Source organism: Myotis nattereri (genome assembly GCF_964212035.1).
Source record: "Myotis nattereri genome assembly, chromosome: 4".
NCBI classification, from domain to species: Eukaryota; Metazoa; Chordata; class Mammalia; order Chiroptera; family Vespertilionidae; genus Myotis; species Myotis nattereri.
The window spans coordinates 12,130,371-12,149,842 of NC_138079.1; the positions used below are offsets into that span (position 1 = coordinate 12,130,371).

The 19,472-nt window shown below is 39.6% G+C and overlaps 1 protein-coding gene across 1 annotated transcript in view; it reads right to left on the minus strand.

The window, feature by feature from the left end:
• Positions 1–19,472, minus strand: part of SEMA5A (semaphorin 5A) — a gene marked incomplete at its 5' end in the record, with an annotated part of 244,625 nt that overhangs the window by 186,700 nt on the left and 38,453 nt on the right. The window contains one exon of the mRNA XM_081089965.1: positions 15,150–15,249. Coding sequence (XP_080946091.1) covers positions 15,150–15,249 — 100 coding nt within the window. The remainder of the gene's footprint in view (positions 1–15,149; positions 15,250–19,472) is intronic.

A 19,472-nucleotide genomic window follows, 5' to 3' on the forward strand; every position in this document is an offset into this window, starting at 1 on the left:
GTGTCCAGGTTTTGAACTCAGCAGTGCTCTGAGTATTAGAGCGCTCTGTCTTGTTAGATGTAGTTAGTGGATCATAAGTTTAGAAGCAGAAACTTTATCCAGCATCAAGGGCTTGAAAGAGTCAGCCCTCTCTTTCCAAGTGTGAAACAGGAAATCAGAGAGAAGGAAACTATCAGCTTTCAACTGTGAATGGGGAGAACAGTGACATAAATATGCAATCAAGGCCAGCAGAGCATGAGACAGGGGTTTGGCTGGGGGCTGTATGTTTGGGTCACATTAGCTTTGCATTAGGCTTTGGACCCTAGTGCTGTGGCTTTTAGAAAGAACGGATGGGCCTCCCTGTGAGATGTCTCAGCCTCTAACTCAAATCGTGAAGAAACTGCATGCAGATGAGAAGCTGGAGTGCAGGAGCAGCACTCTAGGGATGAATGGAGGAGAAAGTCAGCCCAGGTGCAGACAATAAAGCCAGGAGAAATTGGCATATAGTAATGGAAAGCAGGCCCCAAGAATGCAGGATGGTGGGGAGGAGTTCCAGTGAAACTGAGGTTAAGTTATAATGGTTTGGTCCAAGGTTATAGATATATATTAAAAAATAAAACAAAAACCAATTTTCCAACACCAGTAAGAAAGAATTGTAGATTACTTTAACTATATGGGAAGGTAGGTAGATGTCAGAAGCAGACATGCTGTCCCAGTAGAAATAAGAAGTGACAGTCGAGTTAGGCCAAAGGCAAAACCTACAGGACCAAACGACGGGCTTATGGTGTGGCTAGAGATGGGGAGGACAACGCAGTAGGGAAGCTGACATCCAATAGCATGAATGCACATACTGCTTGAGGAAGAAACAGGACTAAGATCCCTTTCAGGCTGGTCTCACGCATCCTACGAATCGACCCCCGGGGCACTCAGATTTCCCACAATCTGTTCCCCTGCCATGGGAGCACTGCCATCGTGAACTCAGTGAAAATTGCCTCCTCCAACCACTACAATGGCCTCTTTGCCACATTCTTTGTGTCCCTCCAACTAAACCTCTGAAAATAACCCCAGGCACATTGATTTTCATTGACTTCAGAGAGGGAGAGAGAGAGAGAAACATCAATGATTAGAGAGAAGCATTGATCGGCTGCCTCCTGCTCGCCCCAACTGGGGATAGAGCCCGCAGCCCGGGCATGTGTCCTTGATGGGAATTGAACCTGGGACCCTGCAGTCCACAGGCCAACGCTCTATCCACTGAGCCAAACCGGCTTGGGCAAGAGTCTATTTTTATTTAGTCAGGCACCATGCAGAGGCAAGGCTTCCAACAGAAACGCCTCCCTGCAGGGAAAGGATGGTGAACTCAGTGCACGCGTGGAAGATTGCAGACCAGCTGCCTGGTAGGCACCCCTGGAGGCCAGCTTGCATTTGAAGAGCTTCCAAGATCGCACTGATGGTAAATAGAGACTAGCAGGACTCCTGTAAGAAACATTAGAAATCTATACACACAGAGAGAAAAGTCTTTCAGGTGCCGAGTATACAAGTGGCACCAGAGGCAATCACTGGCCATCAGGCAGTACCAGGGCACCTGACCCTGACCCCCAGGCTGGTTTTCTAAGTGGCTTCCTGGATGTAGGAAGCAGACAGTGGTCATTGTCCCTCTGTTACAGGAGATAGCATTGCCTAGCGGTTGAGAATATTTGTGCAAAAGCCAAAGCTCTACCACCATCCCTTAGGAAGGAAGCTGTAGCACTGTGTGCCTCAGTCTTCTCATCTGTAGAATGGAGCCAACAGTCAAAGCTGCCCCCTGGGGTGGTTGTGAGGTTTAAATCAAAGGAAAACACTTAGAATGGTGTCTGACACATTGTAAAAATGCAATTAATATAGCTACTGCTAGACAGTTTATAAATATATCAAAATTTCTAGGCACAATGAAATTCTCAGCATATTCTCCATGGCTGAATTTTTCAAGAAAAAAAAAAAAAGACATTGTTTATCTTATCTCAGTTCTGGGACCCAGTCATCACACTCTTTCCAACTCATTGGCTCTGTTAATATTCCCTGTAAAAGAAACCATTCACATGTTCAGTCAATGAATTACCTGAGGCCTTTGATGATATTACAAGGCCATCCACCTCTCTCTCTCTCTCTCTCTCTCTCTCTCTCTCTCTCTCTCTCTCTCCTCTCTCTCACACACACACACACACACACACACACACACACACACACACACATACATGCCCACACTATTGTATCTATTACTGGAAACTTTTGAGAAAGGCAGCTCTCATACCCAAAGGAAGAGCAAAGCGTCCCTTGACGTCACTGAGGAAAGAGGACGGTAATGTCCCTGATGTTCTGCAGAGCTCTGGGCAGGCCAGCTGGAGAGAAGCATTCAAAGTCTTCTCTATTTGGAGAGAGGACTGGAGAAGGTACAGAGATCATTCTCCAAAACCCCTGGGTCCAGTTCTCAGGTGTTTTCTATAGGAGAAGCACTACACTCTTAATATTTGAGTCTTCCCAAAATTCACGTTAAATATCCTAACCCCCAAAGGTGATGGTATTAGGACAGAGGGCCTTTGAGAGGCGCATTATCACCCCCATAAAAGAGACTCCAGAGATATTCCGAGCCCTGTCCACCATGTGAGGACTCAAAGCTAGAAGCTGGCCATCTGCCATCCAGAAGCAGGCCCTCACCAGAGCTCCCCATGCTGCTACCCTGATCTGGGAATTTCAGCCTCCAGATGTATGAGAAATGAATTACTGTTGTTTATAAGCTACTCCGTCTGTGGTATTTTGATACAGTAGCTCGAATGGACTAAGACAGGAAGACACTGATTTATGATGACAATCATGCCACATCTCAGCCTACAGCTCCCAAGCGAACCTAACTCTGCTGACCATTCTTTTTCTGTCCCTCAGGTCCCTACTGTCTATAAAAGTACCACTCTCTACTCCCATACTTTACCAGTGATTTTAACTATTTACTCTGCATTCACTAAACAGCTGGGAACTATGGTGCCTGCACAACTATCTCATCAGTAATAAATCAGGATGGCAGAGGCATTTAATAGGTGAATGGAAGGGGCAGAGAGGAGGAGTGTGCTTATGAGGAAAAATATCACAGTGATAATGAGATACTATCACTGCCAGTCCCACCTCCACCACCACCTTAATGAAGAAAAGCACCAGAAATTTGGACTTTTTCTTTGATATCTTCTGGATTATAAGATGCAAATTGGTAATTTTTTTTAACTCTTCCTCAATTATTTTTTTTAACCTAATAAAAACCAATGAATCCAAAAATTGCAGGGCTGGATTGTCATCAGAGAGCATATACACTTCATTTGTAGATGGAGAAACTTCAGCTCTGGGACTGTGATCTCACTGTGACATATGTGTCTGCTCATTAAGAGAATGTAAATCCTGGTTGACTAGATGGTGCTTCCTTTCACCCTCCTATTTCTCACAAATTCTTCCTGACATTGCCTACCCATACTTATTTTAAGAGTACCCAAGTTTCTTCATTTATGAAATGAAAGACTATGCAATATTTAAGTAACACAAATTCCTACAAGTCCATGACCATTTTCAGATGTATGAAATGACCATTAGAGTTGGGTGACCATATGGCCATCTAACAAAAGACTTCAAAAGACTTACCATGGTATGTTTTGATAAATTCCTGGGAAATGCTTTTCAAGTTTTTATCATTTGCAAATGAGGACTGTATTTCAACATAATCTTAACTAAAATCTCAGCATATAAATATGAAAGATAATTATTTACTAGTAAAAATGTACTCAATAAGTAGTTACCTATAACATTTGTTAATCATAAAGTCAGTTGATTACACTGACTGGAAAGTTTTGAAAGTGGAATTAATAGATCCGTAAGCTTGCAGAGCCTCAATGTGTATTTAAGGTCTATTTTAATGTTGGTTGGTTGGTTACATTTTTGTTGCTCTGTCTTTATTTGTTTAATTTTGGAGACAAAGAATTGGTAGATGTTTTCAATACTTGTTTAATACATGACTGTGGTCTACACAAACCCCAAGGAAGCAATTTAATGCCTTGCTGGACCTTTCCATATTAGAAATATGTAATATTATGCATTTCAGTATTCACTTTATCCATCATAATTTTCAGTGATTTAAAAAATATTCTAAAAGATGAAATAAAAGTGAAACATTTGTGGAATTCCCTAGTCTCACTGGAATCTAAGAATCTGACAAAACACCAGGGTGTATTCTACAATTCTCAAACCTCTTTCCTCAAACTATTTGGCTCCAAGTCCAAGTGCGTTTTTGCTGTTGGAAAAATTCCAATCCAGCTAGCAAGATGAGGGACCCAAAATCTCCCCAGACAGCTTGATCTGTTAGAGTTTAGGTCAACGACCTACAAAGCTAAAGGTTACAAAAAGAAAGAAAATCTTCTAAAGGGAATAAAAAATTGATATTACCAGACGTGGGGCCACTCACACAGTAAAGGAAGATCTACAGTGCCCTGCAAGTGGCTATTCTCCAGGGCATTACCAAAGAGGCAACCTCTTTATCTTGCTATTGTGAGCTCACAGAGGAGGCAAAACCACATATGTGAGGTTCAGGAGAAAGGCTACCAACCTTTCCAACATGAAGGAGTAATGCTGCTGGCTCTCCGCCAACAGGGAACGCTAACCAAATGTTTCACACCGGGTCAGTTTCTCTTGCAGGGCAATGCTTTGAGCAACCCAAAGCATGTAAGTGGTCTCATTAATCTTCATAACACCCTTAGATGTAAATAGGGAGTGAGGAGGAATATTAGCATTCTTTAGGGAGAAAGGCTGTGGTGCACAAGGTTAGGAGATTAGATTCTCAGAGTGTATTAGCTGTACAGCTTAGGGGAGCTGCTCTCTATTTCCATCCCCTCCCCAACCCCTCTCATTACAGAAGTGCAAAGCAAGGGTTTACTACGCTGCAAAGGTCCACTTTAATGGCTATGGTAAACAAAAGTATGAGCTTTTCTCCCCTTGGTAGGGATCTAATTTTTTTGATGTTCTGGAATAACATTTGACACTGCCCATTCCAATGTAATAAATATTACTATTAGGAGAGCTAATACAGGGGTAATACACAGATCCAATAGAATGAATAATTCAAATCACAAAGCCATTCAATTTGGCAGATGTGAGCTGACAGTTTTGAAGCTGGTTCATCTCTTACTCACTAGACACCTGAGTGCATTGCCTCCCTCTTCACTGGGGTTTATTTCTTATTGACTGCAGGACTGAATAACTCATTCCTGTGTCCCCTCACTTCCCCCAGGGGCCTATTAGCAACAAATCACTAAGCACAACAATATATTCTCTGAGGGAGGAATATGGGCTTTCGTAGGAGAAGTTCATCTGTATCCTCGTGTAAAGTAATAAAATTCAACTGGCATTAAAGAAAAGGTTGAGCCATCATGAGCATATTAACTAAATGACTCATTTTATCTAGAGACACCATAAAACTTAACTCTGACCTCCATTAATTATGAAAGACACAGGTGTTTTAAAATGACATTCTCTTAGAATAACTCAATTGGTCTCTGATGAATACAGCTATAAAATCAAAGAAAAAGTTCCAAGTTCCTATGGAACAGGTAGGTGAGAGGCTTTCTTAAGGAAAAGGAGCAGAATACCAAGTACTCAAGACAGTCGTGCATTTTGCACAAAGAGAAAATGGAGACAAACAGCAAGTAAATCTTTAAGAAAAGGTTTTAAACAATGATGATAAAAACATGTCGAGGTTTAGACCTCGGTTGATCATGAAATAATCTGAAGACAAAATGCACATTGTATAAAACCTGTGACCACTGAGGTAACTCTGCTCTGAGAGCTGACGGCTACTGAAAAGCTAGACTCACCTGGAACTGTGCCAGCTTTGTCCCCCCGAGATTTCTTTTTATTTCTAGATTCCATTCTAACTGGCACCAATTGCCAACAGGCACAGAGTTTAAAGCACCTGCAAGACGCCCAAATTTTCAATAGCACTGACAGACTTGTGCATTAAAATATAAGTCTGACGTTGCAGCTACAGAAAAGTAGTAACTATATCCTTTTATCCTTTAAAACACAAAAGTGTTTTATAAAAACTGTTTAAATGCAAATATTTATTATGTCAATCATATCCATAGCTTTAAAATACATAAAGATTCAATTCCACCATGTAACCATCTTCCCTAGTTCACCCACCTATTTATAATTGCTATTCCTAAGACTTTCATTATGCCGGTTAACTTGAAACAACTTCCAGAAGCCTTTATTTTTGTGGTTATAATATTTCCAAAATTATCTCTTTCACATACATTTTCCACAAGTTTGGGGGAGCTTGATTAAATTTTAAAATTGGCAAACTATCCCATATATATAGCACAATATTTAAATAGTTGGATCCCATTTAGATCATGGCTTTGAATGCTGAATTTTTTTCTTTTTAATATGGAGACAAATTTATAATATGGTCATATGTTATGAGCTACATCCTCAGGCCAACTTTTTCCTACTCTCCTGAAAAATAATAAATATGTGTACTTTGGGCAATAAAATTTTAAAAACAATTTTGATTTTATTATCGTTGTTGTTACCATATGTGTTGAGTAACCACTTTCCCAGAATTTTATTGGCTTAGTTCATTCTTTATTTCATTCCCTAAAAGCCTACTTCAAATCCTTTATAAGTCCTGTTTATTAGAAATAAGTTTCAAAGAATACATCAAAACCAAGATCAAACAGTCTTAATAGCACTCTGATATATTTCAATACCAAGATTAAAAGTCACAGAAGTACATGGATAGCCTCTTGGTATTTGACAAATAGAATGAAAAAAAAGATGGACTTTTTAGTGGCATGCTACAATTAAGACCAATGCTTCTAGCAAATTTCAGAGATATAAAATCAGAAAAACCTTTTACCTTAAGCAAATTTAGTGATATAGCTATTAATCAATATTGTTAATCACACTGATAGTTTAAATTTTACTATGCTCTAAAGCAGGGGTCCTCAAACTACGGCCCGCGGACCACATGCAGCCTGCCGAAAACATTTATCCGGCCCGCTGGGTGTTTTTGCCGCTGCTGTGTGCATAGGAATTTGTTCATAGTTTTTTTTTTTTTTAAACTATAGTCCAGCCCTCCAACAGTCTGAGGGACAGTGAACTGGCCCCCTGTTTAAAAAGTTTGAGGACCCCTGCTCTAAATGTTACTTGCAAATCTCTAAGTGCTTTGAGGATTATAGATGATGACTTACGATGACTTACTATTCTAAATTTAACGGGTGACTTTTGCTTTGTGTATGTCCACTGGGTATTTGATTTATTCCTTTCCATTTTTGAGTTAATAGAGATCATTTTTCATTTTAAAAAATACCAAGTGAATTACCCTATGATTCTTTTAACTTCTGTTTTCCTAGAAATAGTCACTGCTCAAATTATCTCTATATGCAATTATTTTTCTGGGTTATCTTCAGAATTAGCAAAATATGAGGGTTTTTTTTTTATGTTTCTTCAAACAATCAAAGATTTACAACTCATTCCTCATTTGGTCAAGCCCAGCTGATGCCATCACAAGCCACACTCCCAAATCTCACCTTTGGCTCTTGCCCTCAGCTACCCCATTATATTCACCACCAGTCACTGTCAAACCCATCTCTGAAACAGGTCTCAAATCCAACTTCTCCTCTCCATTTGCAGTATCACTAAGTTTAATATCTCTCTACTGTCACCTGATCCACAGCCCCCAACTGCTATCCCTACCTCCAAAATTCTCGAAACTCTAGGACATTCTGCATACAGTATGGCAAAAATATCTCCCCAATGCAAATCTGAGCTTGTAAATAGATAGACCTAGACAATCTCCTGAGCAACTAATGACTCTGGAAGAGGTTCTCAAATTTGCCACGCCAGCAGATCAACACGAGCTGCTTATAGAGGAGATTCCAACATTACTTCAGGAAAGTCTAATTCTAATAAACTGAAGAGAGGCCTGGGCATCTGCTTTCTTGAAAGGCCTCTCAAATAACTCTCATGAAGGCTGGAATTGGAACCATGGGTCTAGAGGATTAAGTCCAAACTCCTCCATAATCTGTCCTCACCTAAAGCTCTTGCCTCACCTATAGTAAGTTCCCCCTCAGCCACCAACAGGTCACACTTCATCATGATCTGGGACTCTCCCTGTGGTGTGGTCCTTCTGGAAGGAAGACTATCCCACCTGCCAGACTCCTTATATATCTCCAAGGCCCAATGGGCAGAGCCATTCTCAGTGCACCCTTTTCACCCGCAAGGTTCCATCATGCTCCTTCACTCTTGATGTTCCCGGGGCCCTGAACTCAGGCCTCCCTGGGAGAATTTAATTGCTTGTGTTGACCCACTCACTAGTCCAGGAGTCAGCAAACTTTTCTTTAAGGATCTGAGAGCAAAGATTTCACCTTTGTAGTCTCACTGGCAAGTACTCATCTCTGCAGCTAAAGCTCTAAAGCAGGCATAGGTAAGATACAAATAAATAGGTGTGGCTGTGTTCCAATAAGACTTTATTTATAAAGACAGGAGGCCAACTTGGGCCTTAGCTTGCTAACCCTTGTGCCAGGCTATCAAGTCTTCAACCTTTTTTCCTAATGCCTAAGATACTTTCTGACATAAAGTAGGCTCAATAAATATTTGATGAATGAAGAGTCATGAAAGAAGAACAAACGAACTATTAAATTCTGATGGACGCCACGTGGGACCCACGAGGAGAAAAACTCTCAACTCTAATATTGTATCTCGTATCTCGCATACACACTCAAAGTAAAGAGTCAGATTTATTTTGATCACACTCTTGTGTTAACTCAATCATGTAATTTGGAAAATGGAAGACTATCGATTTAACTACCGAAATGACTAGAGCTCGGCTTATCAGCTCTCTAGCTCCAGCAGGGAAGGAAGGACTGAGATTATTTTGTTTTTCACAACAGCGAAAGGAACATGGTTAGAAGTCTTTCCCACAAGAGTGTCTATAGACCACCTGTTTGTTAGAAGGGCACACTCCAGGACCCCCTTCCAGCACTGAATCAGAGGGGATGGGGCTAGGGAGCAGAGATAGCTGAATTTTGAGTAAATGCCCCTGATGATATTTACTTAGGTACACTGTTTGGCAAATATTGCACAAAATTTAACAAAGCCAGAAGAAAAGGAGTGGACTTTTTAACCCAGATTAATCAAATGGGCCTACTGGAAGAAAGGGGAGAGCCGTAGGAGGAGGAGAAAGATAAGTAGAGAGAATCTTAAGAGAAAAACACACACCGATGAATCGAGTGCCAACAGGGAGAAGGAAAGGACAGAGAAAAAATATTTAAACCATAAAGTATAGGTTTAAAGCAATTCCAGGTGGGCAGGGGTGAAAATGCAGACCAAGAATGAAAGGCACTGCCCTTCTTGTCATCACCAGCTGCTTTTCCTAAGTTGTAATTAATGTAAATACAACATAAACATCACCGTTACCTGGGATTTCTTTGCACGATGGGGTTCTGCTGCTTTTTGGATTCACTCCTAATTGCTGATTTCAATCTATTCAGCAGAGTTTCCTTTAATGTACACACTTGACTAAAATAGAGCCCTTGGGAAATAGAAGTTGTGGCTACTAGAGGCAGAAATCTCATAAAAATCTCCAGTTTCCTTTTAATTACCTGCTGCTTCCAACAAATTAGTCCTAAGCTAAAACTTTAAAATGAAAAGAGGAATTATAACGACCAAGCCCACTCTTTTTTCTTCTGGATTTGTTAAATTTTGTGCAATATTTGCCAAACAGTGTACCTAAGTAAGTATCATCAGGGGCATTTACTCAAAATTCAGCTATCTCTGCTCCCTAGCCCCATCCCCTCTGATTCAGTGCTGGAAGGGGGTCCTGGAGTGTGCCCTTCTAACAAACAGGTGGTCTTTATAATTCCTCTCTATGAATCTAAAATATAGAGTCCTTTGTTTAGAACCAGTGACAAAGCCATCTTGAAAGAAGGAACTCATTCAAATTAAATAGAAGCCTGCCCATTCATTCCATGTCATCTTATGGGAATAGGCACTTTGAATATTTAAAGCAAACGCAGCCCCAGCACAACAGAAGTAATTTATCTTTCCTTTTTATCTTTAGTTTGGTAGATTCAAACCATGAGCAAAACAAATGGTTCAAATTAATACAAAAAAAATTATTTTTTTTCAAAACCACTTTGTTGTGACAGTTAAGGAATACCAAGCTCGGCCTTGGAAGCACTCAGGTTTTAGTTTTAGTTTTAGATAATCAACATGCTGCTTAAGAATCTATACTATTTGTACAAACATATATACAGAAATACCTTCCAATACATGGAAATAATCCATTAATCACAATAGTAAGTTCTATTCGAGATGCACTGTGGGCTGGAACTCACATCGGGTCAGGTGTGCAAGAAGACTCCCTTTTTCTTGATATCCTTATAATGCTCCCATTTTGTGATGCAATTTTAATAAAATTAAAAATGTCCAATGACAAAAATTATTGTATTTGTCATCAATTATGATGATTACCTGACCCAAGTTTTGGGTGCACGGGCTTCCATTCCACCACTTTAATCATAAGCAAGTGGTTGGGTCTCCTGGACTCCCAGGGGACTGTGTGAGAGCTCACAGGTGAGTGCAAGCCTTTCTATGCCCTTCAATTTATATGTTTATCTGACACTGACCTTGTCAGAGATAATGAAGATACCCAGAAATAAAGTTATAGGAACAAAATAACTCAAAAAACAAACAGGAAAAGATGAAATCAACCCCTATTATCTTTGATGAGAATCTCTTTTCCTTACTGCTGTATGACTTTATGCTTTATAAAAATATGGATGATTTGTGAACACCCCGCACTGTGTGCAGCCTAAGATAGTCACCTTTTGGAATAATATTTAAATTCAGCACAGAATCTCCTGCCATCTTTATAATGAACTTGAAACACTAAAAATCATCAGATTCATTTGGAGAACTCAATCACCCTCCCGTACATTTGTTGTTACAGTTCTAAATGCAGGAAACTTACATTTGTGTCAACTTTATGATCTATTAGTACTATAATTATTTCCATAATTATCTATTCAAATATCTCTAAACCACAGCATATTCTTTCATTCTGGAATTTCATTATGTTTGTTTTATCAACATATCATGGGAGCTGCTTTTAGTAGATTTTTGGACAAAATATATAAAAATCTGTCAGAAAATATAATCCCCTAATATAAACAAATAGAATCAAATACTGCTGGACAATAACTAAAAAGATTAACTGTGGATATTTCTGAACTTGTTTTTTCTTTATGCTTTACTGCATTTTCCATATTTTCTACAATAAAAATGCCTGAGTCACATCATTTAAAACACCAACATTATTAATTTTTAAAAAGGCTTGGGTAAACAGGCTATGAATATCAATGCTTTTAAAATATTATGAAAGATAATGTGCTCCTTGAAAATGGTAGCGTTAGGGATCCTTCCAGAAATGTATGAGTTCAGATGCAAGGACCTTCTGGCATAACACAACACAAATCGCCTAAGGAAAGGTTTTTGTTTTGCTGCACAATGAAGTTCTTTTGGCAAAGAGCACAAAGAATCTTGAACAGAGTTTAATTTCAGGAAGATAAAGTGTGACTGGTATGAAGTGAAGCCATCCAATAAACAATTTTACAATGCCTAGTGCTAATGAAAAAACAAAACCTCTCATTGTGTTTTTCTATCCATCATATATTTAAATCATTACAGACTTCTACAATATACACCTGCTACCTAAACTTTTTTGTTAGGTCAAAGCCCTCCCAAACAGGAATCTGAGGGCTGGATTATTTTTAAAGTTTTTAAATTGGCTCACACTCCTTCCCAAACAGTCTGAGCCTAATCCCAGCAGGTCTTCTAGGTAAAATTCCTATTCTTACTCAGTGATATCGGCCAAAATATATATGCACATGTATGCCAGACCCCATAAATAGCTACAGAGTGCCCCACCACTGCGTGCTTACTGGGTGCCTGTTATTGTGACAATCACTTTTCATGCATTATTTCATTTAATCCTCACAACAGCTGAAAGGAATAGAAATAATTATATCAATTTTAAAGATGAGAAAATTAGACTCTGAAATGGGCTCAAGGTCACACAGCTAAGCAAGTCCTGGCTATCCTTTCTTTTGTTTATGGAGTGCCTACAATATGCTATGCACTGTACTAGAATAGAAAATGCAGCCCATGTCCTAGGATTGCTTATCTGAAATTCAAATTTAACTGCATATCCTGGACTTTTATGTGCTAAGTTTGGACATCCTATTGCTCCTGGTCCCCATGTCATACTGCATACTAGGTTGACTCAGTGACTAGTCCAGTCCCTCCTGGTGTGGCCGGGCTGTGGCTGTAGTGAGAAGAGGTAGATGAAGACTTCCAGGAACACTAGCATGGATATTTCTCAGGGCACTAGGAGGAAGACCTCCAGGAAAATTGGGATGGAGATCTTCAGAGATGCTGGGATGCTGACCTCCAGGACACTGAGATGAAAACCTCCACAGTCACTAGGATTGAGACATTCAAGGATAGGTGTCCCTTGGGAACAATTCCCGGGAACTGTTTCTAGCCTAGAGCGGCCATGAGATATCTGTTCTAAGTTCCATTTTGCTCAGTGGCTTCTCATATTCATTAGAACATTATGAGCCATTGACCAAATGTCAACCTCTGGCAAAGTATATGCATACGTGTGGTGCAACCTATTCAATCTCCAGAATTGATGGAGTTGATGGAGTGTCTTTTGAGTCAAGCTCACAAGAAAACCTTTTCTAAAGTTCTTTATAGTTACATGAGGGATTTTGAGACAGCTATACCAGTTGAGGTCATATTTGCACCTGCTGTCCTAGAAGGGGGCCTGTTTCCCTTGTGGCTAAGGGAAAGAGCTCATCTTCCATTGGGTTAGTTTTGAGGCTTAGGGGCTGCCACTAGCTTGTGTCCTTGACAAAATGTAGGTATCTGGAATGAATCTGCTTCAACCCATACCCCTTTTCCCTTGTTTCCTCCAGGTGCAGAGGGGTGCACATACAAATCAAATCCTGGAAATATGTACATTGAAACAACAGACATCTCTGAGTTTTTACCGGGATGAGAAATTGCTATATTCTAGAGCAGTGGTTCTCAACCTTCTGGCCCTTTAAATACAGTTCCTCATGTTGTGACCCAACCATAAAATTATTTTCATTGCTACTTCATAACTGTAATGTTGCTATTATTGTGAGTCATAATATAAATATCTGATATGCAGGATGGTCTTAGGCAACCCCTGTGAAAGGGTCGTTCAACTGCCAAAGGGATTGCGACCCACAGGTTGAGAACCGCTGTTCTAGAGAAACACAAGAGACACATCCTCTTTCCATTGGTAAGTCACTATCTGATCACAAGGGGTGGAGGGCACTGGACAAGAAATAATGCATTAAGTGAACTAATGAAGGCAGATGACAGATGTCATCTAACAGGAATTCTAATAAGACCACACAGAGCAAGGAGTGTAGCAGGTCAGGCCGGATGAAGAAGCCTGGAGCCAGATCTTTACTCCAAGTTCACCAAGTAGATAACTTGCGGTGGGTTGGATGGGTAGCTAATATTCCAGAAAAGTAACCAAATCCCAGAGGCAAGAAAGAGAACTTTTTACTTTTTGGGTAACATAAATAATGAGAAAAACAAGTGATTTGGGACCACAAGGCAGAGTGTCTGGTGCACCACACCAAAGAGCCAAGGTTTATCCAGTGGGAGCTATTGGAAGCAGATATTTTAAAAGATGACATTGGCCATGGTATGTAGAAGGAAGAGAAAATCTGGAAGCCAGCAAATCAGTTAAAAATCCCTGCAATAAAGAGCTCAGGCTTCCAGTGATGAATTTCCATGGAAATCAGCATCAGAAATCCACCAAGTATTAGCAATGGCTGGAGTAAGCAAAAGCACACCAACTGAGCCCATCCAGTCCATATTCACTGTCTATGCACAAACATAAAGAAATGCAGGTGACATGTTCAGGGTCAGGAATTAAACCCACTTCTATATATTAATTTAAAGTTAGAACCATACGTCTTAATGTCTTCAAGTATTGGGTGGATGTACAAGGGTTCCTTAAGATCTGACAGCAAAAACAACAATGCCATATGTCCAATGTTTATCTATAGTGCCCAGAACTTAAGTCAGATTTAGCTTCACTCGGGTCTATGTGGAAACTGAACAACCTCTCTCGCTGTGAAAGGTATGTTTTATAATCTAGTAAATTTGGGCAAAAGAGATGAGCACTTCACTGTCCAAAAATACTTTGCTTAGATTCCAGGAGAGTCCAAATCTACAAATTACCTCTTTCTTCAAGCTCAATGTCACTTTTCCTAAAAGATGCTTACAGTGTTTTTTAAATACTCAAAATACTCTGACAAGAACAGACGTTTTGAATGCTCGGATTATGTCTGTTTTCTAAGGAAATCATGCTAAGTTTGAGGGGAAAACTCAAGATCTGTGCTGTCTGTGTTCTAGTGGCCTTGATGTCAAACTGGAACGTCAAATGTTGGCCTGAATATAGGAACTTGTGCACCTTAAGAGATATAAAGAGTAACAACTTCCTTGAATTCCCAGTCGGCGGTTAAATAGCCTCATCATGGTCACACAAAAAGGTAACATGGGCCAGAGTGGACATTATGGTCTCTTGATCTCTACAGTTTTACTGAGGAATCTAGTGAGAAGTTGAGAACATGCTTTCTGGAGCCTACCTGCCTGGAGGGTCTAAAACCTGGGTCCATCTATTATCAGACACAATAAACATGCCCCAAGCAACGTATTTATCCACTTCCTACCTCAATTTCCTCATTTCTAAAATACGGATGTTGACCATACTTACAATACCTACCTCTCAGGATTCATGGGAGGAAAAAGTGAATGAATTCATGTTAGAACAGTTCCTGGCACATGGGGAAGGCCCAATGAACACTTGCTGTAAAAAGCAGGAGTGATCCTACTATTAGTAGGCTGCTTTATGACACTCACACTGTATTTCATACATAGAAGAATTATTACTTAGCACTCATCACCTCTGGCAGAGCAGCTCATGTGCAACTAGCACAGACGTAAAATGAAGTCCGGAAATACGTGTGGTGACAAAACGTTAGATCTCTCACCTTGCTCCTACAACAAGTTCTTTCTGTCCTGGGTCAAATGTTAACTGCGAGAAATCCACAGCATTCTTCGCTCTGAACTCCCGTAACCAGGGGCCAATTTCTAAACAGGAAAAATAAATAAATGAAAAGGTAAAAATGAATGATTTTTCTTTTGGGGACCACAGAGAGTGCACTTCAGGTAGCAAACATTACATTTCAGAGAGGATGTAAAGGTCCCCCAATGTGACCCTGGGGGGGGGGGGCACTGGAGGATTCCATCAGGAGGTCACACAATCCACACTGAGAGTGTATAAAGCGCAAAGGACAGCCACCCAATAAAGAGTGAGCGAGGCATCAACGCCTGGTGGTGATTTACAAGCCAGATGTGCATTTTCCCACTGGCTCTGGCTGGGCAGAAAATAACAGAGCATTCACAGAAAAGACCATTTCCTCTGCAACTTGACAGGAAAGAGCTGAAGACTTGGAGAAATCACCAAAGCCCTGCATCGGAACAAGGACAAACACCATTTGGAGCACCATTTGCCTTATTTCAAAGTAGAAGTTCCAGATCCCTTCCCTTGGGTTTCTACTTTGGCCCCATGATTAGACTTGCCTTTCCTACATGAGAGGTCCCCAGTGATTTCCAGGCCTCATCTGCATTTTTCTTTCTAAGGGAAATCAGGAAACAGCTTCTCTCTAGAGACAGTGTTTGTTTTGGGGTGTGTGTGTGTGTGTGTGTGTGTGTGTGTGTGTGTGTGTGTGTGTGTATGTGTGTTTTATAAGCACTGTTAAATCCTATTAAATGGCCTCCAGCCCAGAGTCCTATTCTTATAAAATGACAGTATTTGAAAATGGCTACAATGGTGTTTCATGGGCCATTCTAGTAAATTTCATTAGCTCATTTCTGACACTGCAAAAATATGCATTGATTCACCTGCCATTTGTGCCATACCTTACCATCATCCCTGACAATTAGCCATGTCATCTGATTGTCTCTTTTTCTGGGATTAAACATTTTGAGTGCTATCACGCTGACTAAATAGGCACATAATAACTGTCAAATCAACAAAATTACTGGTTCAAGGGAAAAATGTGCAGCACAGGAAAAATGTCCTTCAGCAAAAGCAGATGCTAAAAGCAGATCTAATATAGGAATATACGCATGTCCTATAACATGTCCTATAAAAATGCCTTTGTTGATGCAAATGAGATGGATTATTTTCAAGTAATAGCTTTATATAACAAACATGGTATTTCTCTGTTATCAGTTATTGAGGGGGGAAATGACAAACTGAAAGTTCTATTCTGTTAAAGGAAACCAAGGTTGAGTTAAGTAGAGACTGGCATGTGGTTTTTGAAAATTTCATATATATATATGGTATCTTGGGTTTTTTTTAGTACTTTATATAAACTTTTCATCTTATAAGCAAGTCAATTGAAACAAAGTACTTATTTATAGCAAAGTATATAAAAGGCACTGGAACTATAAAAATTTATTAATAAACAGTCCTTCTAGGAGTTTATTAATCCAGTTAGGGAACTAGTGCTAAAATCTCCCTTAAACACAGTATTTATAAATGCAGGTAGTTATACCATTACAGGAAGTATTCATACATAGAAAGGAGAGATGATTTGGGGCTTAGGTAAAAGGGAAGGAAAGATTTGAGTTAACTCCTTTCCCATGCAGTTATCTTTATTTTCATTTAAAAGAATTGAATGAGAGTGACCAAAAAAAAGGATAAAGACACATATTTCAGGTTTTAAATCCTATATTGAGCAATGGTTACACTACTTCCTAAAATATTAAAATAATACAAGAAGTCATGCAAAGAGGTGAAAATGAGTTAACAGCACATAGTTCTGTCAATATTGTTTAATTTTCCTTATTTAAATTGCTAACTAGCTTCCCCATTAAAACTGTATATTTTTATGGTTAGTACTACATCCACGTTGGGTAATCTGCATATTTTGTCCGTTTTTGATTTTTTAATGCACATTCCTCCACAGGGTCTGTCTAGCTCAACTTTGTGCATCACAGAGCCTTCTTACTCACTGGGTCCCATGAGGACCTTTGGACAAAGTTCCTACGAACCCATCTGTCTCACTGAAAAATACCTGCATCTATACCTATCGCCTCAACTTCTCCTGTAGGATCAGAATCATCACGCTCTGTCCTCTTTTGGACGATCAGTCCCTGCAACTTGGTTTCAATCCATTCTCTTCCCCGGTCTTTGACCCTAACCCTAAATTACCTCTTGTATCCTCCGATTACACTCCTGTTATAATGCCCCTTTCCTTCAACCTATAAGAATATGCATAGTCCCCGCATGAAAATACTGTTCATCACACTCTTTTGTTATTAGAGTTTCAAACACCCAAACAAAACATATAATAAACTCCCAAGCACAGTATGTCAGAAAGGGCTACAGGCTCAGTTTTACATTTAAGTTTTACCAATTCCTGAAGAAACATATAATTCCAATTTTATATAAATTATTTCAGAGATTAGTCAAAGCTCTTATTTCTGCAGTTTTGAGGCTATTATGATCTTGATAATCTTGATACTAAGGCTAGACAAGGGCATTATGAGGAAGAAAAATTATGGGCCATCTCATTTTAAGAACACAGCTAAATATCAGCATATCATACATATACACACACACACATTTTCATATGTGATAGGTTTAATTAAGAAAAACAAGGATGGCTCAGAAAACCTTAACATAAGAAAATCTATCCATAGAATTCACCAACAAAATAACAGAATTCAATAATAGCGTGAAGATTTATTGATCATGCTTTCTAAGAAATCAGAAAATGAACAGTTATGGGCTCAAAAGAAGAACTAGCAGAGTACAGAGTCTGGAGAGGAGAGAGGACCAGGGCAGGTGGTGTTGAGTAAACTCATCAGAGGCCAAAGAAAGGCCAGGGAGAGTGAGGTGATCTGGAGATGGGACACAGCAGGTAATGAATGAGGGAGGTATAATTTTCAATTACATTGCCTTTCTTAATACATGCTCATTTTCCCCAAGTAATGTGTTCACCTTTCCCTCCTGTCCCTCTCTTCTGATCTTTCTGAATGTGATCTTACTGAAAGAACCATATGATGAAATGGACCTTAAATATGGAAGGCAATATGACCAGTGTGGAAATTAAATAGTAACATAAAATCTGTACATTTTAATTGAATGCTTTATCGACAGTGTTTCATATTTAATAGTGATCATCCTAGTTAATCCGTTCATTGCACAAACATGAGTGTTAAAATATGGCCTCTGGCAGCCCTGGCTGGTGAGTTCGATCCGAAGTCAGGGTGTATATGAGAGGCAACCAATTGATGTTCCTCTCTTTCCCTCTCTCTTCCTCTCTCTCAAAAAAACACAGATATAAATACATGCTTAAGAAAAGAAAAAGAAAGAAAGAAATATGGCCTCTGGCACTGATTTTCTATTGCAAAATGAGTTGCAATGATTCATGTTGCCTTTTCTTACTACTATTTAAGCACCGACATAAATGCTTAGTAACATCTATCAAAAGTGTACTGATTCAATCTTTAAAAGAACCTAGTGTCACAGCTTCAAGAAAAATTACTTTTATAAACATATACCCAGTATTAATAAACGTGGTCCAAATTATTCGCATATGTAAACTAGAGACTAGCTTCACAGATTCAAGTTAGTCACCTCCCCCCGCCCTCCAAAAAAGAAAAAGGAGTAAAAGTTGCTTAAAAAAAAAAAAAACACTCTAAAGATATCCAAGGTAATGATGGCTATGAGCCAAGAAAACCTTTCAGTGCTTGATAAGTAAGGATCACAGGAGATTGTGCTGATGAAGAACAGCACCTGTCCAAAACCTGACAGTCCTTCCAAAAACCTGATGGATGGCTCTGCCTGGCTGGGTTGCAGCACTGGTCGCGTGAGATCCAGCAGATTGCGGGCAAACACTGAACGGAAACTTCTCTGGTGGAATTAAGATCGGCTCTGAGTGGCCTGAGTTTCATTTTTCTCTCCTTCAAATTTTAGTCAATTAAGGAATCAAGTAAGTAGGGCAACAAAACTTCTTTGGCAAACTTGAAATCCATATTGGAAACTGAGTCACAGGTTCAACTAGAAGGGGCCAAAGGAGGTTGGGGAAGCACAGAAGCACAGGTGGCACCAAAATATCACATGATATCACTCATATGTGGAATCTAAAGAATAAAATAAACTGATGAACAAAATAGATTCAGAGACATAGAAGCAAGGAACAAGACTGTCAAATCTCAGAGGGAAGGTGGGGGTGGGTGGGTAGGTGGGTGGGAAGAGATTATCCAAAGCATATATACATAACCCACAGACACAGACA